This window comes from Pinus tabuliformis, chromosome 9 (assembly GCF_031772625.1).
Source record: "Pinus tabuliformis cultivar Carrire ecotype Pingquan chromosome 9, CPIR1, whole genome shotgun sequence".
In the NCBI taxonomy this organism is placed as follows: Eukaryota; Viridiplantae; Streptophyta; class Pinopsida; order Pinales; family Pinaceae; genus Pinus; species Pinus tabuliformis.
Genome location: NC_142307.1, coordinates 1348645317 through 1348667963, shown reverse-complemented (window position 1 = coordinate 1348667963; position 22647 = coordinate 1348645317). Strand labels below are relative to the sequence as shown.

At 42.0% G+C, this 22647-nt stretch overlaps 1 protein-coding gene across 1 annotated transcript in view; it reads left to right on the top strand.

Moving 5' to 3' along the window:
- The window catches only part of LOC149153502 (ARM repeat superfamily protein), a 368482-nt gene that overhangs the window by 92381 nt on the left and 253454 nt on the right, over nt 1-22647 (top strand). Inside the window, exons 6-8 of the mRNA XM_089445673.1 lie at nt 11817-12123; nt 13224-13326; nt 13444-13586. Coding sequence (XP_089301799.1) covers nt 11817-12123; nt 13224-13326; nt 13444-13586 — 553 coding nt within the window. The remainder of the gene's footprint in view (nt 1-11816; nt 12124-13223; nt 13327-13443; nt 13587-22647) is intronic.

Genomic DNA, 22647 nt, shown 5'->3' with positions numbered 1-22647 from the left:
TGGGTTTTTCTGGGGACATTAGTCCAAAAATAACAGTGTCATTTGTGTGCTTGTTTTTGTTTCCTTCAGTTGATGATCTGTAATGTGTTGAGCATGCACTTGTGTTTATTTTCAGTATTTACATGGTAAATAACTTGTTAATTAATCAAAACAATTAGGAAGGAATAAATCAGAAAGTACATGGAGGGTTTCTAACTGTTAGACTTAGAAACTTCAACATGGTATCAGAGCGTGGTTGCAGATCACAAGGGAACTGAGGATGTCAGCCGATCAGAGCAACAACAACAGAAAACCGCTGTTCCGAGTGACAAAAGCTATTCCTAGTATAGTAGCAGCAAGGAAGGGGTGACGTAGGCACAACTTCAACATGGTATCGGAGCGTGGTTGCAGATCACAGGAGAACTGAGGATATCAGCCGATCAGAGCAGCAAGAACAGAAAACCACTGTTCCGAGTGACAAAGGCTATTCCTAGTATAGTAGCAGCAAGGAAGGGGGGACGCAGTGCCTACGTCATCAAGTTTGAGCCAAGAAGAGGCTGTGCAGATGCTGAGGGAGGCAAAGATAGGCTCATGCAGAGTCACGCAGAGGCCATGAGGGCTGACGCAATTGGCTGAGGAGGCTGCTGGTGCCAGGATTGCACAGAGCCTAGGAGCTCTAACCCAATGTGCACGAAGCGGGGATGAAATGGGGACGTTTTTTGGAAGCGGGGACGCGGAAGCGTCATTTTCCAAAAATCTAGGAAGCGAAGCGTCTGCTATATATATATATATATTTATATTTTTTTGCATTCATACTGAAAACAAACATCCCAAATACCAAATTAGTTGTAGAAGACATGAAAACATGCATATTTTTTCATAAATCAAGATAGATATAGCATCCATTGTACATTAATGATTAATTATTTGAGCATCAACCATTTAGATGCATCAACCATCTAGAATCTAGATTCTTCTCCTCTTGTCTAGCCTTTGCCTCTACCTCAATTGTTTAAGGATATTAGTCAACATTGCCCAATTTTGATCAAACTACCTAATCCAAGACTTAAAATATAGTAGAAAAAGCTTAACATCCTTGATTGATGATTTTGACTTGATTGAAAGGTAATTTTTTGCTAAGGGCGTGACAAAGGAGTTCAACAATTAACACCACCAACACTAGGGTACATATAGGGCTTGGTGCTCTTGATTAAATGCTAATCGCATACCTTCATAAGTTCATACTTGATATAATCTAATGAAATGCCACAATCCGATTGATCTTGAATTCCTAAAAATTGTTAAGTTTGCTGAATTTTGAATAGGATATGAAATTCTATTTTCTCCATATGAAGTCCAATGAGGCTGGAACCACTCTCAAACATCCTGAGTCATTTCATGGTAATGTTAAAAATTTAAGTAAAATGATGAAAATGAAAAATAAAGGAGAATGTCACTTTTACTTTAAGAATTTAACATTACCATGAGGGATGAATGGGGGCTTTATTCCCTTCATTCCTCAACCCTAATCCAAGTTGGACCCACCCCCAACAAGCAAACTCATCAAAAAATAAAAAAAATGATTTTTTAGGCCGTACGGTGCACTTTTCCAGAAGCGTGTACGAAACCGTATGGGAACAGTATGATTCGCCCTCTGAAGCGCCGCGCTTCGTACAGCCGAAGCGCCGTACGAAACGCGCTTCGGGGATTCCGAAACGTGTTTCGGAGGGACGTTTCTGAAATTTCCAGGAAGCGTCCATATCAGTCCGAAACGTGTTTTGGAATTTCGGAACCGCGCTTCTGGGGACGCTTCCTGGGCACATTCGTACGGTACGCGCTTCAGGCATTAGATCCGGGGGGGGGGACGACGTTTCCTGCAACATTGCTCTAACCTTCAGTTTGTTGGGGTTTAGGAGGCTGTGGGTAAGTTGCAGAGTGGAGTTGGTGGTGTATTGTAGTCAGAATTGTACCTAACAAGGCAAGGTCAAGGTAGAGGGAGTTGCTGCCGAGGTGATTTATAGCCAAGGAATTCGGATTAGTGTTGCTATTGCACAGACGATCGGAGAGGCGCAACTGGACGTTGGTAGAAGGATTTCTGGGTGGGAAATCAGGACTCAAAGGGAGTCTAGAAGAGAACTTCCAGAAGGGAAGTAGAGAGACTCAGCAGGAGTCGAACCGAGAACTTCCAGAGGGGAAGTGGAGCTGTCGAACTGAGAACTTCCAGACGAGAAGTAGGGAGACTTAGCAGGAGTCGAACCGAGAACTTCCAGACGGGAAGTGGAGACTCAGCAGGAGTCGAACTGAGAACTTCCAGGCAAGAAGTAGAGAGACTCAGCAGGAGTCGAACAAAGAACTTCCAGACGGGAAGTAGACTCAACAGGAGTCGAACAGATAACTTCCAAGCGGGAAGTAGAGAGACTCGAAGGAGTCAACAAAAAGAGCAGAGAGATGGCCATGAATGGGCTGAGGGATCAGGACAGGTTGGATGAGGCATCCAACTTTGGCATCTGGAAGGTTAGGATCCTTTATGTTCTGTGTGCCATGAGTGCACACACACCACTTGAGTGGAAGTGGGGAGACATCGAGCTATAGTCGGACGGACTACAGGCGATGAGGGGTAGGATCCTTGAGGTACCCAATCTCTTGGATTAGACCTTGCTACGAGAGCCCCGAAGAGGAGTAGCAATATTGGCGGTTGTCAGTAGAGACGGAAGCGAATGGAGCGACAGAGGGAGCTATAGTGCAGGATTCCCAGGACAACATGAGGCAGCAGTGTGAGAAGCACGAGACTGTTGCACCAGTGCAGGATCGCACAGAGTGGTGTGCAACAGTGTGAGATGCATGGCGTTGTTGCAGCAATGTAGAGGTCAGAGAGGGAGCACTTGTCAGCGACAGAGGGAGTTTCAACATCGAGGGTGCTTCTAGCTTGACGAAGATGTAAGAGTTGGGAGATTAGTTACTTACTTCTCAGTAATTGAGTTGCAGTGCAGCAGTTAGCAGTGGTAGTGCTATGGGCAACACGATGCAACATGATGAGAGGGGTTGCAGTGTAGATACAACAGTGGCAGTGGCCATGGGCAGTAGCATGGATGTAGTAGTGGCAGGGCCATGGGTAGCAGTACAAGATGTAGTAGTGCAGATGATGGGCAGTAGGCCTAGCATCAGCATAGTGACCGATGTCGGATGATCAGGGTGATACTTGATGAGGAGTATTGCTAGAGTACAATCCTCGCTAAGAGGGAGTGTTGATTTGGTGTAGCATCGGATGTGCTCTAGCCACAAAAATTGGTGGAGAGGCTAAGGCACATGAGATCTCCAATACCCAGAAAGGGTTTGGGCAGATTCTAAACATTTTGAGAGATATTAAAATAATTAATATTTTTAAGAAAATAAAATATTAATGTGAATTAATATAAAACTGTTTTAGAATGGTCTAAAAGTCATGGATCAAGCCAGATCTAATCTTAGCCGTTGATTAGGGACTTAATCTTGACCGTTGATTTGAGAGAGTGATCAGGAGTTGCAGCTGAGGGGCAGTGAATACAGAAGTAGAGAGGCAAAGATAGTGCTGGGAGGATCAGCGCAACAGCCGGGAAAGCTGACGCAGAGGGCAGAAGCTGGAACTGCTAGGAATAGCCGGGAAAGTTGACGCAGAGGGCAGAAGCCAGAACTGCCGGGAACTGCCGGAATAGTGGGGAAAGCTGACGCAGATGGCAGAAGCCGGAACTGCCGGGAATAGTCGGAACTGCGTGGAACTGCCGGAACAACCGGGAAAGCTGACGCAGAGGGTAGAAGCCGGAACAGTCGGGAACTGCCGGAACAGTCGGGAAAGCTGATGCAGAGGGCAGAAGCTAGAACTGCCGAGATTTTTCTCTGTTGGGTGGGCTGGATTTGGCACCCAAATTGTATTCTGAAACTGCTTAATAAATCAAACCCTCAGATAGTTGCACCGTTTTTCCCGCATTGGTTTTTTCCGGGGACATTAGTCCAACAATAATGGTGTCATTTGTGTGCTTGTTTCTGTTTCCTTCAGTTCATGATCTGTAATGTGTTGAGCATGTACTTGTGTTTATTTTTAGTATTTACATGGTAAATAACTTGTTAATTAGTCAGAACAAGTAGGAAGGAATAAATCAGAATGTACATGGAGGGTTTCTAATTGTTAGACTTAGAAACTTCAACAGGTACAGGCACACTAGGGTCAGTTGGCTGACCTTTAGATTCACCAAACTGGGGGGTAGAGGATGAGGTTCCCTATGGGGAAGCTTCTTCAGGGAAAAGGAGGCTCAAGTGGCTTCAAGACACCTTGATGGAAACAGAGTCTATTGGTCCTCCGAAGAGGGTGAAGAGGGAGAGTGTGCCACTTGAGTTGTTTTGCAGTTATGTAGCCAAGGCTACCAACATTGTTGACTCTGAGCCTACTAGCTATGAGGAGGCTGCCAGCCAGGAGGTATGGAGAGAGGCTATGGTGGAGTATGCCTCTATCATTAAGAACAATGTTTAGGAAGTGGTGCTTAGGCCTAAGGGCAAGTCAGTTGTGACTTCCAGGTGGCTCTACAAGATCAAGCATGTTGCGGATGGCAACATTGAGAAGTTCAAGGCGAGGTTTGTAGCTAGAGGGTTCTCACAGATAGGGTGAGTTGACTATGATGATACCTTCACCCCTGTAGCTCGATACACTTCTATCTGGTCCCTTATTTCTATCGCTGCAGAAATGGGTTGGCAGATCCATTAGATGGATGTGAAGACCACATTTCTGAACGAAGCTATAGTGGAGGAGGTGTATGTTGAGCAGCGGAAGGGCTTTGAGGTACTTGGGTGGGAGACCATGTATGCTGGTCGAGGCGAACACTCTACAGACTCAAGCAAGCTCCGAGAGTTTGGTATTCGAGGATTGATACTTACTTGTAGCAGATGGGTTTCACGAAGAGTGGTGTAGATTCGAACCTATAGGACATTATTTAAGGGGATGATCCACTCATTCTTGTGCTATATGTTGATGACTTGTTCATTACTGGGGCAAAGAGACTAATTAGTGGTTGCAAGGAGGATCTTGTTCTGGAGTTCGAGATGAAGGACATTGGGCTGATGCATTACTTTTTGGGGCTTTAGGTGTGGCAGGGGGAGGGGCATACCTTTCTGGGGCAGGGGCAATATGCTGTGGATGTGTTGAGCAGATTTCACATGGCAGATTGTAGACCAATGTCTACACCTATGACCACCAACTGGAAGAAGCTTTATGCTTCAGATTCTAGTTTGGTGGATCCCACATTGTATAGGCAGCGTATTTGGTCCTTGATGTATCTGGTCAACATTAGGCCAGATATATGCTTTGCAGTGAACACACTTAGCCAGTTCATGGTTGAGCCCAGGAGGGTGCATTGGGTAGCTGCAAAGCACATTCTTCGTTATGTGCAAGGGACTGTTGATTATGGTTTGGACTATAGGCGGGGAGATGGAGCGAGGTTGGCAGGTTACATAGATGCAGATCGGGAAGGCTGTGCTTCTGACAAGAAAAGCACTTCAGGGTGTTGCTTTGGATTGGGTTCGACAATTGTGTCATGGTTCAGTCGAAAGCAAAAGTTAGTTGCTTTGAGCTCTTTTGAGGCTGAGTATATGGCTGCTAGTTAGGCTAGTTGTGAGGCCATTTGGCTTCGCAAGTTGTTGTATGGCCTATTTGATCAGGAGCTGAGACCAACGATTATTCATTGTGATAATCAGAGTTGCATTAAACTCACGGAGAATTCAGTATTTCATGACAGGTCAAAACATATTGACATCAGATATCATTTCATTAGGGACTATGTTTAGAAGGGGGCAGGGAAGCTGGAGTATATATCAATAGATGAGCAGGTGGCCGATGTTCTCACGAAGTCCTTACTAGGAGGCAAGCATGTCCATTTCAGGGACAAGATGGGTGTGGTGAGAAACACTTACCTTGGTAAGAGTGAGTTTTGGTTTTTAATGTACCTTGGACAAGTGGTTTCCCATGGGTTAGTCTCTACTTAGAGAAAAGTGTCCAAAATAATTCTTTTCCTAAGTGTGACTTTATAAAGTAAAAGTGACTTTATAAGTGGTAAAGTCAATGTTAAATTATAAAGTGAAAAGTGACTTTAGACATAAAGTACAATGTGGGTACTTTATTTAATGGGTGAGCTAAAAAATAGAAAGTGAGAATTAAATGAATCTAAATGAATCTGAATGAATCTGAGCCATTAGATCTTAAAGTTGCCCAAAAGTCATTTAGGGAAACAAAAGGGGGAAAATAAAAGAGAGATTGCATTCATTCTTCATGAGCAGATTGGAGAAAGGACGTTGAGAGTTGGAGAAAAGTTCTGAAGGAAAAATTTGTTGCAGCAAGCTGAAGGAGTGATTTCTGGGCAAAGCTAGGCACGAAAATCAAGACCTAGAAGACAACAAAATGTACAGTACGAACACCACTTAATGCTGTGAGTTGCACGTTGTTTGAGAGAAGTTTTTGAGTTTTTTTTTGAAATTTTTTTGTATAGTCCATACAACGGTACAGAAATCCATACAGCCTATACGGAATCCATACAGTACAGTCAGTACAGTCGTATCCGTACTGTACATATTTCAGCTTCAAGTGGGCACGAAAATCAAGGCAAAATGGGCACAATTTTCAAGGAGTTTTGGGTTGAAGAGATAAGTTGTATGTTGCTGTTTTGTTTTGTTTGCAAATGTATTTTTGCTGAACTTCAAAGATAAATAAATTTGAAGAGCTTTCTAACAGGTTTTGCCCGGAGAAGATTGAAGGGGTTTTGTCTGGGTCTAAGTTGACCAAAAATCTGTGTATTTTTATGTGTGTTGTTGGTCTGTTTATGTCCATATTTATTTTCAGCATGTGTTGACAGTCCCATTTGTTTTAATCTGAAAATTTCAATTCCAGAATTCTATATGTTGAATGTATGTTTATGGGAAAAGGCCTTTAACTGAATGGGAGTGATAAGGTGAAATTAAAATCGGGTTGGATTGCAGGAAACCTTTTTTTGTCATCAAATTTCAACAGATCTAGCACACTACAGTCTAAAGCCTCCATTCCCTTAGCTAATATAGCCGGAGGAGTGCCACTAGACATACCGCTCAACACTACCTTATTGCCATTGGAGGCCCTGAATTCCATCTCCATTTCCTGGTAGTTCATTAAGAACTTCCCCAATGAGTATAGTCGTTGTAGTCCCAATACAACATTGGTGTTTGTAAGATCCAATATATATAAGTCATTGGTAAATGTGTAATTGCCTAGTGTCAAGTTCAAGCATGTAACACTTTGTGTGCATGTCATGTTGTATCCATTAGCCACTACAACGTTAAAGCAAATTCTTTCGTGGAAAAACTTCTCTTTGCCACCAAGGTTGAATCGATGAAGTTGTGAGTTGCCCCACCATTGACCAAGGCTGTGACTCATTGTCCCTGTATTACCCCCTTGATCCTGAAGGTGTAGTTCCCGAGGATTCTAGAAAGAGTGGCGATAACACCACCCTTAATCCCTGTACAAGGCCTGTGATCCCCTTTAGCTTCCTTGTGGGACTGCTCCCCCTCTGAACTGCTAGGCCCATTGCTTGGTGCTAGCCATGTATCTTGTTCATTGTTCCTTTCTGACAACACCTCAATATATTGGACTTTTTGTAATGTTCCCAATTTTTGTGAGTGCAAAATCCACTAAGGAGTTTTGCCAATTTTTGGTGATATTAAATAAAAAAGAGAAAATATTATTTTGTGGGAGAAAAGTGGAAATTATTATTTTAATGAAGAATGGCGGCAAAGTAATATTTTATTAGTGGAAGGTGGGGACCACCAAGGGAGAGGGCTAACAATTATACATAGAGCTTGGAGGCTTCCATTTGGTATTTTTTGATTATTTGACAATTTAACACTAGTTATCTTGAGTTGCTTAGCCAAGAAAACCTGTGTTGTTCAGCACAAAGAATTTCCGAGTGAGAATTCCACCCTCATTTCGGAGAACTTCGAGTGTCTCCTTAGTGAGGCAATTTGGGGAGCTCAATTCAGAGCTTCCATTGGACGTCATTGCAAGAATTTACTCAATAGTGCACATTTCTTGAGTGCAAAGGTATTTTTGTGGAGCACATTGTGGGAGCACGCGTGGTTTAGAGGCTCCGTGCTTTTGCAGGGAATTTTCTTATTGTTAGACCAGAATTTGGACAACGATTTGCTGGGCTGGATTGGAGGTTATTATGTGGGTCGTTTTTTCTATCTTTGGTAGGGGCGCAAAAGCTATTTGACCAAGTGTTGCGCAGGGGTTTAAAGAAGTGGATCCGGGAGAGATAAGGGCTGAAGATAGGAGGTATTTCTCAATGGAGAATTTAGCCAGAGCTGGGAGATATTTCCCTTGGTAGATTTGGGCATAATTTAGTAGTATCAAAACTGTGGGGCGTTTTTTTGACCAGGTTGGGCAATTCACACTTGTTGGGGGTCACCAGGGGTCGGTGGATTCAGCCCAAACCCTTTCTGGGTTTTTGTGGGTTTATTGAGAGGAGTCTCCGACTAATTTTATAGAATTTTCCGATTGATATTCAGGCCTGAAATCCACATTCTTATAGCTGGCGATTTGTTAGTTAGCTGACGAATTGTATGACTTGGTGGGCTCAGTTTTGGTTTGGATTGGGCCAAACCTTTTCTGGATTTTGGGAGAGGAGTTCAAAGCTAAATTTTCAGAGCATTCTGAGGAGTATTCAGCCCTAATATCAACATTCCAGCCGACAACAAGTAGCAAATTATTTCTGGATAGTGCAAAATTCACTCCGAGACCATTTCTACCGCTTGGGTTCGGGGCATTTTTTCAGGTTCTGCTTAGCTTGCACCGCAAGCCCAGGTTCCAAAATTTCAGCTCATTTTATGTACTCTTTTATCATAAAATTAATCGAATGGCTCAGATTATGTTGGTGTACATTTTGGTGTTTTAATTGTGTATGAATTCCAGTTTATTTATTGTTCCTAGTCCATTTTTTGGTATTAATTGTTAAATTCCAATTAGGAATATTACACTTTTCCCTTTCCTAAGCAACTATGACCTGGTTCCCATGGTTCCTTGCACTTGAAACTAAGTTTATTCTTTCTCAACTTGCTTTGAGTCTTGCCATCCAACCTGTCCTTCTCAACCCACTCTCTTTCAGATGACCTCCTATCTTTGTTCTTCTGAGTGATGAGTGGTTTGGATGGAAATTTAGTTTTAGGTAATGCATCTTCCATGTCTCACATTATAGCGATGGCATCTTGTAAGGTGGTGGGTTTGAAGGCCTTGACCCACCCATGCAGTGGCTTGACTAAACCCTCTATGAAGAGCATGATCAGCCTCTGTTCAGATATGAATGTCACCATAACAGCCACTCAGTGACTCACTGAAATTCCAAATTGTAGGCATCTAGTGTGGTGGCTTGCTTGAGCCGTGTTAGCTCCCTATAGTGTATCTCAGAATCCTTCTTGTCAAACTGGTCTATCAACCTTTTTTGTGAAGTCCATGTAAGAAGTAATGTTGGAATGTCCCAGGGTGACCAATCCGTGGTACCACCATTGATGAGCTTCTCCTTCCAAATGCAAGGTGGCGAACTTGATGGCCTTTGCTTCAAGCATTGGGTTAAGTTGGAAGTAAGTGTCTAACTTTTGTACTCACGCTGAGTATTTGGATGACCCATCAAAGGAGGGGATGGACAATTTTCCAACATTGTGCAGTAGATCACAGTTCTGTTGCGTGCTGCTATTATTATCCCTGGGCCTATGTTTGTACTTAATGTTACTGAACTCTGTAAAGGTCATAGCTGCTCGAACAACCTCTCCTAGTGATGCATACTTCCGAGAATATTTTGAAAAATCTCCATTCTTTTCTATAGGTCCTTGGTTTATTGCTCCCTAACCATCTAGAAACTGGGGTAGTGGAAGTCTAGGGATCCTCCTACTGGTTGTCCCTGTGTTAGTTTGTGCAGAGATGTTAAAAGAACCAGGATTATGGTTGTTGCTTCCTTCTGCCAAACTCCGGCTGCCTCCATTAGATCCATTAGCACAATTGTTACCCACATTACTCAGATTTGCCAAAACTTGGGTAAGAAGTTGGGCCATCTGCTGTTGCCCTTGTGCCATTTGTTGAGCCATCTGCTGCCGCCCTCTTGCTAGCTTCCCCAAGATGCCTAAGGGGTTAATCTTTGGTGGTTGCTCTTCCTTGCTTGCCATGACTGAATTGTTGGAACCCTTAGTTTTCTTCACTGTAATGTTGTCCCTATCCTCCGGGAGCATCCAGAAATCATATGCTCACAGGCTGGCAGGATGCACAACTTTGATACCATTGTAAACACATGACAGAATTGTATCTCATAACAGTGTTGCAGCTCATATTAGTCTATAAATCAGTGATGATCTTTATTGAATGCACAATAGTATAATAAACTACTCAATTAACAGTTGATTCTTCAAGCACCCACTGTGAATTAGGGCCAAACTGACCAGACACTAGCAATCTTACTATACAGCACAAGATCCACAGTTCCCCAATAGGGATAAAAACACAAACTTAGTTCTAAGTTTACAGACCAAAACCGTTCACTGTTATTCAACAGTTGGGCACACGAGTTGTTCTGACCTTAGGTTGATTGAAGCCACACAGATTTGTCAGTTTGCTTCAGTTCTCCTGCGTGCTGCTTAGACCCCGCTCCACCTGTAATATCCTTTGCTGCCTTAGCTTCCAGCTAGCTACACCCGTTTTAAACCCTAATGGTGGCCCTTTGCTGCCCTGAACCAGGCCTGCTATTAGAATCTGGCCTTCTGCTGCGCAGACAATCAGATCTCAACCTTTGCTGCCCTAGGAAGATATTTACCAGCCTTGTCTGCCTCAGCAAGGTGGATTCAGCCCCTCACTGCCACAGAAATGTAGGCTCCTGCCCTTTGCTGCCTTAGAAAATTGTCTTCCGCCCTTCGCTACCTCAGAAAGGAAGATACCAGCCCTTCGGTGCCTCAGAGATAGTTTCCAGCCAAAATTCGGTCCTGTAGCAAAGAAAGATAGGAGGATTGGCTAGGGTGGAATTTTTCAACACCGAAACCATTCAGAGAAAAGGGTCTTAAAAGCCTCCAAGAGCCTCAGCCCAAAATCAAGAAGAATAACAATCCATGATGATCATAATGACTCTCCTCCCTTACTTTTATTGTTTCTCTTTGGATCTTTTCCCTTCTAAATTCAAATTTGAGTGACTTGTAAGTTTCCCTCCATTTACCCCAATGTAATTTTTATTAAGTAATGGTATCTAAGTAACATTAAATAATAATTCCCCCTTTTGAAATGACTATAGCGTACAAGGTTAAATAGGCTACCACGTCCTTCCTTGGGCAATTAATTTGAAGAGGACATTACATCGGATGCTTCCAATTGTGCCAACCTCATGAACCTGTTATTTGGACCCTCTAGATGTCTTTGATTGTGAGGGAATGCAAAATATTAATGGCACTTTGATCTTGCATTGGAGTGTTTTCTAAAATGGTGACCACATTCCTTTGATGTTCTCACTACTTTTTAGGGCAGATTCCTGAAGACTAAAACATTGCTGATACCAGTATATTTTGTGGTCAGATAACCATCATCTTTTTCGTGAAAGCTGCCGACTGTCAAACAACTGTGATATTTTGTTGTTGGCAGATTTTCATTTCACCTTATTCATGGGATGCAGACATCATTTCTTACTGTAACTATGTATTCAATATCTAGAAACAGTTTCAGGCGGAAGAATTTTGTTTTATTTCTGAAGATCGATATTAACCTATGGCTGTGTTGTTGTTTGAATTTTTTTTTTCTCAAAGTTTTTTGTTTATGTTTACAGTGTTGAGCAGGATGGATTTCTACTACCAACACGTCTTTCAATAGCTGCAGCTGATTGTATTTTGATATGCACTCAAGCATTAACAGAAGAGGAGAGCTTTCCGAAATCTGTTACAAGTAAAAAGATGGAAGAGCACAAAGATAACAGACGGTTAGTCACCCCAATAAATATAGCTGAAAATTCTGAGGGGTGTTTTTTAGAAGACTTGCCTAGTACATCAGGAAGAGGACCATTAAGCATAGAGAGAGAGACTCTACTGTGGGATCAGCTGGACAATTTGGTTACTCTTGTTCAATGCCTTCAGATGGTAAGTTGAAGCTTTGATCTCATGCATGTCTTTCATTTAAGCTTTTCTTTAGATTGATAGTGGGAACTAATGACTTTCAAAACAATCTTCTTAGGGGAGAATTTTATATGGTATTTCCTGGAGCAGTCATGATATTATATGAGACTGGTTGGTGGTCTCTGTGCACCTTGTGGGTTGTCAAACAGGGATGCCATTTTAGCTGACTCTCCTGGCTTGTATGTTGATGAGCTTTAGCAACATATTTGTTGGACTACTGAGTTAGATGCTCTTATAAGCTTTTGTGAATTCAGGTTATTGGAAGTAAGCCTTGTCAGGACCAAGATCATGATTTGAACTCCACTAATGATGCATTGGCTAGATGGGAACTTACTTCAACCTTCACAAGCTAGCCTGTGGAGATGACATATTTCTTCATGCAATTTTTGGTCCTCTATTTAAAGTATACTAGTATTAAGGCTTAGGATAGCCAGAATACCCTTCTTTGTTAGTTATAGTGTTGTGGTGATTCAAGGCTTTTCTCTGTTGTGTTGTGAAAAGCGCGATTAAAACGCGCTTTTTTTCGGAAAAAATCGGCAAAAAAATAGCCAATTTTTTCGTGTAAAAAGCGCGATTAAATCGGCGCGGGGAAAAAGCGCGATTTTTTCATTAAATCGCGATTTAATCGCGCTTTTCACAACACTAATTTATAAGTTATTACTTAATTATGAGTTATTGTTATTTATATTATTTTTTATTTATGTTCATAACACATGGATTGCATCTAGCCTGATCTGCACTTACCTGGGGGTTTTTAAGCCAGGTCTTTGTGTTAATACAAGCCCAATCTCGTCACTGCTTTCTGCTAGACTACACTCCTGTGGATCTCCTGGTGTCTTGGCATTTTTTGCTTATTTTATTGAAAAAAATTATTAAGAATATGCATATGTGGAACTTTCCAATTATAGTTGTTCAAAGTGCTTGGTGGCTTGAAGAATTTGAATTTGAATTTGTCATACTGAGGCTATGATGTGTTTCTTGAGTTGGTGGGATAAAGAATATGGGAGTATTTTCTTTGACTGTTATATTTGGATTTAAGTTGAGCAAGATAATTCACTGTGCAGTGGAGCAAACGGAGCAGGCCTTTGCATGCGAAGGGATTGGAGCAAGTATCTAAGCGGTTGCATGGAATGAGAACTTACCGTGATTCTCTCAGAGATAAGTCAGGTAATAATATTTTGGTTTCTGTTCAATAGCATAAGGATATTGTGTCCTTGAGAATAATTTCTGGATATTGGATTTGAAAAACAACTCTTTTTCTTTTTGTCTTTTTTCCTATTTTAGATGTGAGTGAATCTGAGATGAAGATTGGAGCATCAGTGCTTTCTGCTTGTTGGAAGCACTATGCAAAGCTCATGTTTCTAGAAGCCCGTAGTTCTTCTGATCAATTTAAGGGAACACTTAGGCAGTTCATGGCAGCTCTCCAGGTATATATTTCTTACTGCAGGCATTCCTAAATTATTTTGGCCACAAGTTTGCATTTGTATCATTCCCTAGAATATACATCTTGCACAATTCTGTTTTCATACTGGAATGTTTTGTTCTTCATATAAGTAACTGCAATTCAACAGTGCATTCATTATGACAGATTAAAAGATGTACGCTATCTTTGGACCATTTCTTAAGATATAAGTCTTTTCTTTTAGAAACTGTATCCGTATCAGTTGTATTGCAGGATAAATCATCATTTCTCAGTGGTTTGTTTTCTATAGTAATATTTGAATTATCTGCTGGAATTATTTTCTGAAATGGAGAATTGTTGATTTTGATGAAGAAAAATAGCTAGTGTGTTTGAAAGATTTGAAGTTTAAACAAATGGCGATGTTTGCGATGGTTTTCCAGAGATAGTAATAATTGTGATCTCCACTGTCAACTTTCAAGATCAAGGTTTTCATTATGTTGTAATAGCCCTTTCCAGTTGATCTGCTTAGTAACTTGAAAAGTCTCTGTTATGGACATGTTTCCCACTTGCCTGCAACAGAAATTCGTATATAACATAAATTTAAGAAGAGACATTAGCATGCAATGCAAACGTCAATACATTTACGCAGTTTCTGAGGGCAGTAGGTGACTTGTCGATCCTTTTGGATAGTTCTGACTGTGGAAATGTAATATGACCATCATCAGATCTACTATGTGACCAGAGTGTATGTGGTTAGTACCAGTGTTTTTAAAACCGGAACCGGTGACCGGACCGGTCCACCTAATGAACCGGTTTACCGACCGGAACCGGTCTAACCGGGACTGGTTTGGTCTAAACGAACCGGTTTTAGAAAAATACATTAAATAATTATTTTTTAATGAAAAAAACTATTTTTAAGATTTAAAACCATGATTCCAAGCCAATAGAGACAAAATATGCAAAGATTGCTCATTGATATACCATGTAAAGCCTTAAAGGTGAATATATCAAAATGGCACCGAGTGCAATACATATCATCGACAAAATACATAAGCAATGAGGCTCTAAATGGCCACTAGAGTGCAAAAATAAAGCCTACAAACTATGGGGCCAGTGGCCTACTACAAGACTTCAGTCTAGACTCTACATATATGATAATAGTAATACTATAATAGTGATCAACATTATCACTTGAAGTTGAAACTTCTCATGAGTCTCAGTCATCATGATCAAACTCAGTTGGTTGAGTCTCGACTCCCAAACTGTGTAGCCACAAACTTCTCTATTGGTTCAGTGACTTGAGTCTCAAACTTCTGAAGGTATTCTGCCCTAATATGCCCTATTATTTCATTTGGTGCTCCACATGGCTTTACATGGCCTCCTATCCCAGCCAAGTGTTGCTTGAACCTGTTAATACCCCCTCCTTGAATGGATTTTTGGCAATATTTGCAGATCATTTTGCCATCAATCATATCACAATGAGCCCATGCAGTATCTTCGGCTTTTGGAGCATGATGACTCCCTGGATGGTAGATCATAGAAGTGAGAAGTTTATAACACAAAAAAAAAATTCATGGACAGCAGACTCAAATGAGGAATTATCAAGTGCAAATCCTTACCTGGAAATGCAAACTAGCTCCCTTAGCCTCCTCTTGAAGATGGCAACTCCACTGACAACTACACACTATCTCCAAAATAGCTCCAACTCCAACTCCAAGATGACTACTTCAGCAAAAACTCCACACTCTCCAAGCTCACAAACAAACTCACAAACACTCACAAACACTCCAAATCAGTTGTGTGAGACAAATGAGAGTGAGAGGGGTCTCTTATAGCAAGTGTGAGGGTGTTTTTGGAGGGAAAATACCTTTCCCTCACCCCCAAAACCCCTAAACCACAAAACCGCTGCACTTTTTGTCATAATTCGGTGGGCTGTCCATAAACCGGCCGGTTTAGGACGGAACCGGCCGGTTCCGCCCTAAACCGGCCGGTTTTTACCGGTTAGGGCCGTTTTCTGGGCACATGAGGTATCTAACCCGGTTTTTTAGGCCGGTTCGGACCGGCCAGGCCTCTAACCGGCCGGTTAGACCGGTTACCGGTTTTTGTGGCCGGTTTTTAAAACTATGGTTAGTACCAGCTGACATTGATAGCCATTCTTCATGCAGGTTTTTTCTATATTTTCTTGCTGCTTTAGTGTCTAACAAATCCATATTGTTTAAAACTGTCTAGCAGTTTTCACTGTTTTCGAATAGTGTGTTCGCTGAGTGTAGCTTTTGTGTTTTCAAGGAGTGCACCTTTTGTGTTTATTTTACTTAGTATTTTTGACATCCTTTCATAATCAGAATAATTGTTGGAATTTCTAAGTCTAACTGTTAGAAACTCTTCATGCACTTTTCTGATTTATTTCTGCCTACTTGTTATGATTAATTAACAAGTTATTTACCATGTAAATACTGAAAATAAATACAAGTGCATGCTCAACACATTACAGATCATCAACTGAAGGAAACAAAAACAAGCACACAAGTGACACCGTTGTTTTTGGACGAATGTCCTCGGAAAAACCCAATGCGTGAAAACCGGTGTAGCTATCTGAGGGTTTTATTATTATGCAGTTTCTGAATACAATTTGGGTGCCAAAACCGGCTCACCCAACATAGAATAATCTCGGCAGTAGTACCTCTCTGTTCGGAAGTAGATATTCCGGCTGAAACCCCGGATAAACACTCTAATAGCTCCCAACTCCAATCTGCCCCACGAAAACCCCAGCGTCAACCCTTTTTGGTCCAGCGTCTGCCCATTGTCACCCTAGCTTGCCCTGCGTCAGCCCTTAGAGCCTTTGCGTCACCCACGTTGGCTCTTTGAGACACTGTGTAGCTCCTAGCTGCCTTTGCTTGAGCCTTGGCTGGCTCTGCGTGAACCTTTGGCTGGCTCTGTGTCCCTCTCTCGGCTTCTGCGCTGATCTTCCTCGTATTATCTCTGCCTCTCTGCTTCTGTATTCATTGCCCTTCAGCTGCAACTCTCATCACTCTTTCGACTTCCTAAGCAAACCCTGCCCTTGAAAATCGAAATCTTGATCAACTCGGTGTATCTTCCAAGTGACCCTCAAGCCTCATTTTATACTTTTCTCTTAGACATATCAACGGCCGAGATTAAGTCCCTAATCAACGGCTAAGATTAACTCTGGCTTGATCCATGACTTTTGGACTTTTGGACCCTTCCAACATAGTTTTATATTAATTCACATTAATATTTTATTTTCCCTAAGTTTAGACTTAGGGACTCCATTAAAAATATTAATTATTTTAATATCTCTCAAACTGTTTAGAATCTGCCCAAACCATTTCTGGGTATTGGAGATCTCATGTGCTTTAGCCTCTCCACTTTTTTACGTGGTTAGATCACATTTGATGCTACCCCAAATCAACACTCCCTCCTAGCGAGGATTGTGCTCTAGTAATAATCCTCACTGAGCATCACCCTGATCATTCGGCATCAGTCTCGGTGCTGATGCTAGGCCTGTTGCCTGACATCCTCTGTAGTGCTGCATCATCTACTGCTACCCATGGCCCTGCCACTGCCACTGTTGCATCTGTACAAAAACTCCCTTTGCATCTGTGCTTCTACCCATGGCTCTGCGACTGCCACTGCTGCATCTGCACTGCAATCCCTCTCATCATGCTGCATCGTGCTGCCCATAGCACTACCACCACTAACTGTTGCACTGCAACTCAGTTACTGAGAAGTAAGTAACTGATCTGCCAACTCTGACATCTCTGTCAGGCTAGAGACACCCTCGGTGCTAAAACTCACTCTGTTGTTGACAAGTGCTCCCTCTTTGACCTCTGCGCTGCTGCAACAACTCTATGCATCTCACACTGTTGCCTCACGCTGTCCTGGGAATCTTGCACTATAGCTCTGTCTGACGCTCCATCTGCATCCGTCTCTAATGACATCCGCCAGTACTACTATTCCTCTTCGGGGCTCCCGTAGCAAGGTATAATACAATAGGTTGGGTACCTCGAGGATCCTGCCCCTCATCGCCTGTAGTCCGTCTGACTATGGCTCGATGTCTCCCCACTTCCGCTCAAGTGGCATGTGAGCACTCATGGCACAGTCATCATCTGTCTCCACTTCCTTCTCTGCCCTTGCTGGCGCTGCCTTGGTTTCGGAAGCCTCTCCTTTACTCTTCTTCCTCGGACATTGGCTCGCATAGTGACCCAGTTCCCCACAGTTGAAGCATTTGACCTTGGAGAGGTCCTTCTTCTTCCGTTTTTCCTGCTTTCGCTTAGATGCTAGGGCAACATCCTCCTCTTCCTCCTTGATTCTGATCCCTTTTTCGCTGCTTCCCGCCTTGCTTAGTCTTTTGATCTCTTCTTGGCAAAGAGCCGCCCACATTTCCTCCCAATCTGGAAGGGTCGCCCTACCCAGTATGCTCTGGACAAACACCTCCCAGTCTTCTGAGACTGCGTTTAGGGCTGTTCTCACCATCAATTCTTGATCCGACGTGGCCCTTATGGAAGTCAGCTGATCCCGGATCTCCTTCAATCGACCGAGAAAGGTGTTGATCTGTTCTCCCTTCTACATTTGGTATGACTGCAGCTGATTTTCTAGTAGCATCTTCCTCTGCACGGAAGTATGCTGATACAACTTCTTTAGGGCCTCCCACATCTCATTTGCCGTATTCTTCTCGGCAATGTGTGGTACTACATGGTCCTTGACCCCGTCAAGGATGATGCTCTTGGCCCTCGCCATTGCATCCTCGTACTTATTGTTATTAGTCGGGTCAACTAGGACCGCTATTGTCCTTAAGGCGAAGTGCTTGAGATGGTTCTTGTCTAGAACGGATAAGATTCTGGCCTTCAAGACTAGGAAGCTTGAGGCTTCATCCAGTCTGCCCTGGTCTCTTACGCCGTTCACTGCCATCTCGCTGTTCCTCTACTTCCCTTCTGGAAGTTCTCGGTGTGACTCCCTCAAAGCCTCGATTTCCCTCCTGGAAACCCTTCTGCCAATGTCGAGATGCCCCCACTTCGATCCTTAGTGCCGCTCCACCACTAATCCGGATTTCTTGTTTAAAAACCCTCGGTAGCAATTCCCTCCTTCTTGACCTTGCCCTGTTAGGTACTGTTCTGAGTGTAGTACTCCACCAAATTCACTCTACAACTTACCCACAACCTCCTAAGCCCTAACAAACTGAAGGTTAGAGCTTCTAGGCTCTGCGCAATCCCGGCACCAGCAAAATATGCACCCCCTGGGCACGAGCGTCAATCCTTCCTGATTGAGAAAGATGACTGGGCACTGCGTAGGTCGACTCTGCTCCCCTCTGCCACTGCGTTGGTCCTCTTCTCAACTCAAACTTGATGACGCAGGTACTGCGTCACCCCTTCTTTGCTGCTTCTCTGCTAGGAACAACTTCTGTCACTCAGGACAACTGTTTTTTGTTGCTGCTGCTCTGCTTGGCTGATGTCCTCAGTTCTCCTATGATCTGCAACCACCTTCTGATATCATGTTGGAATTTCTAAGTCTAACTGTTAGAAACTCTTCATGCACTTTTCTGATTTATTTCTGCCTACTTGTTATGATTAATTAACAAGTTATTTACCATGTAAATACTGAAAATAAATACAAGTGCATGCTCAACACATTACAGATCATCAACTGAAGGAAACAAAAACAAGCACACAAGTGACATCGTTGTTTTTGGACGAATGTCCCCGGAAAAACCCAATGCGTGAAAACCGGTGTAGCTATCTGAGGGTTTTATTATTATGCAGTTTCTGAATACAATTTGGGTGCCAAAACCGGCTCACGCAATAGAGAATAATCTCGACAGGAGTACCTCTCTACTCGGAAGCAGATATTCTCGCTGAAACCCCAGATAAACACTCCGACAACTCCCAGATCCAATCTGCCCCACGAAAACCCCATCATCAGCCTCTCGGGACTGCATCAGCCCTTTCTGGCCCAGCGTCACCCTAGCTCGCACTGCGTCAGCCTCTGGAGGCACTGCGTCAGCCTTTAGAGCCTCTGTGTCACCTACGCTGGCTCTTTGAGGCACTGCGCAACTCCTTGCTGCCTCTGCTTGAGCCCTCGTTGGCTCTGCGTGAACCTCTGGCTGGCTTTGTGTCTCTCTCTCTTGGCTTATGCGCTGATCCTCCTGGTACTATCTCTGCCTCTCTGCTTCTGTATTCACTGCCCCTCAACTGCAACTTTGATCACTCTTTCGATTTTCTCAGTAAACCCTGCCCCAGAAAATCGAAATCTTGATCAACTCGATGTATCTTCCAAGTGACCCTCAAGCCTCCTTTTATACTTTTCTCATTGACAAATCAACGACTGAGATTAAGTCCCTAATCAACGACTAAGATTAACTCTGGCTTGATCCATGACTTTTGGACCCTTCCAACACAGTTTTATATTAATTCACATTAATATTTTATTTTCCCTAAGTTTAGACTTAGGGACTCCATTAAAAATATTAATTATTTTAATACCTCTCAAACTGTTTAGAATCTGCCCAAACCATTTCTGGGTATTGGAGATCTCATGTGCTTTAGCCTCTCCACCAATTTTCGTGGCTAGAGCACATTCGATGCTACCCCAAATCAACAATATTATACTGTTGTAATCTCAATTATGTACATGACATTGCATTGCTTTAGATGCCTTGTCCTTAATGTAGTTGAAGAACCTCAATGAAAAGACTTTCGAAGCTTTAAACAAGATTCTTGCATTGCATAGTGCATGAATCCATCCTAGGTCAATCTGCTATGGTATTGCTTGTTAACAAGGTTCTCTGACAAAACTTCTTTGATTACGATTCAAAGGATGCCTTTGATTTGCAATGAAGTTGTGCTGGAATTGAGATTCTTCGTAATGTAGGTAGAATATTGTCTTTGTTCAAAGCAACGCTGATAAATTTATTGGTTAATGTGACAACTTATGTGATTAGGCTATCAATAAGTGTCTTTCTAACTTGATTCTTCTTGATCTTTGGGTTAGTATTTGAAACGAACAAAGTTCGTTCTTCAGTTTAAATACTCCAGAAGACTTGGAATATGTAGATCTCCATTGAGAATACAAGATTATATATTAAATGTATGAATAAGAATGATGATACATTGAGATTGAGAGGCTTGCTTATATACCAAGCAGGTGTCTCTTCATGGAGAGTCATGTCTCATTTAGACATGCCTCTTCAACTTAATTACTAATTAACTAATCATTATTTATGATTATTATCATTTACATTATTTCCTATATATTTTATTCATAACTTTGCCTTCCTTTTCAAAAAATCTTTGTCCTCAAAGCTTGTTGATGCAAAAGGCTTGATCTCTTTTTCGGTTTCGAATGCCTTCTTTTCTTGGCACTATCATCTTCGTTGATACAAGTTGATATGATTTTCTAAGTGACAAACAAAACTGTCGCACTGAGAAGGGATCATACCATCCTAGATTAATCTTCTGTGGAATATTCTGATCACTGAAATTTTATAACGAATTGTCATTATAACACTAGATTGAGGTTACTTCAATATTTTTTGGAACATCAGTTTGTTGTTTCTGTTCTGAATGGTGCATATACGTAGCTTGATTGAGTTGTCTACTCTCGTGATTTGGATGTCGATATGAAACTTTTTTGGTTGGACTTTCTCTTGTTGGGCTTGTGGCAATTTTTTGATTTTCTTCTAGCGAAGATGTTGAATTGGTTACAAAACATTCACTTGGGATGTTCATTGTTTAAACCAGTGTTGATAATATCGCCGAGATATCAGCGATATTCGGAAATATCGCGATATTTTTGGCGAGCCGATATATCGTCGACAAAATATCGCGATATTTTCGGCTTTTGAAAATATCGCGCGATTTCCGAAATATCGCCAATATTTCGGAAAATATCGCGCGACAATCGAAAATATCGCCCGGTGACTATAAAAAATTTCTGCACGGCCTATAAAAATCCGATTTTGGTTTTTTTTCATATCATTTTCATTTCTGATTGCTGGAGAAGGAAGGGGAGAGCTATGTGGTTGCTGCCAAGGAGGGTTTGAGCGTTCTAGGCCCTAGTATTGATATGCTATTCATGGTAATGTTAAATTCTTAAAGTAAAAGTGACATTCTCCTTAATCTTCATTTTTATCCTTTTACTTAAATTTTTAACATTACCATGAAATGACTCAGGATGTTTGAGAGTGGTTCCGGCCTCATTGGATTTCATATGGAGAAAGTAGAATTTTAGATTTCATTCAAAATGCAGCAGACTTATCAGTTTTTTAGGATTTTAGGATTGGGAGATTGTAATGTTTCCAGGTGACACCACCTGCCCGAGCTACCCCTGCCACCAGTAGAGGACGTGGTCTACCTCCTATAGCTCCTACTTCTAGTTCTTTAGCTTCTAGAGCATAGCAAACTCCACTGCCAACTCCACCAGCACCAGCGTCTACATCTAGAGGGAAAGGGAAAGCTGTGGCATTTTCTCGCAAGAGGGGCAGAGGAAATCAATAGGATTAGACTTTAGTTATTTTCTTATGTGCTTGTAAGTTGTACATGAACAATGAACATTGAATATTCAAGAATCAAGACCAAGCATATCACATTCTAATTTCTAAATAGTAAATTTTGATTCTATTTATTTTTTAAAGTGAACTATGAACTTTGAGAAGTAATTATATTTTAATTTGATTAGATAAGCTGCAACTTGCAATTTAATATGGATAAAAAACTATATTTTGGTATATATATATATATATATATATATATATATATATATATAAAACGTGTCCCCCGTGTCTTGTTTCCAGGTCGTTGTGTTTCGTATTGAATACTTGTATTTACGTGTCCTCCGTGTCTCGAGTCCTCGTGTCATGTGACTTAGCTTAGACAATATTGATGTATTGTCTCCGTGGAGGTTGGAGTTTGAGGAACCCCTCTTGGAGGAGTCACCTTCATGGTTAAAGCCAGTGGCAGATGATCCATTAGAGCAGGGACAACAAGAGGACTCGGAGTCAGAGGAGCAGCAGCACTTAGAGGAGGCGCAGGAGGAGGAGGAGGAGGACACTGCGGGAGCATCAGCATCAACACCAT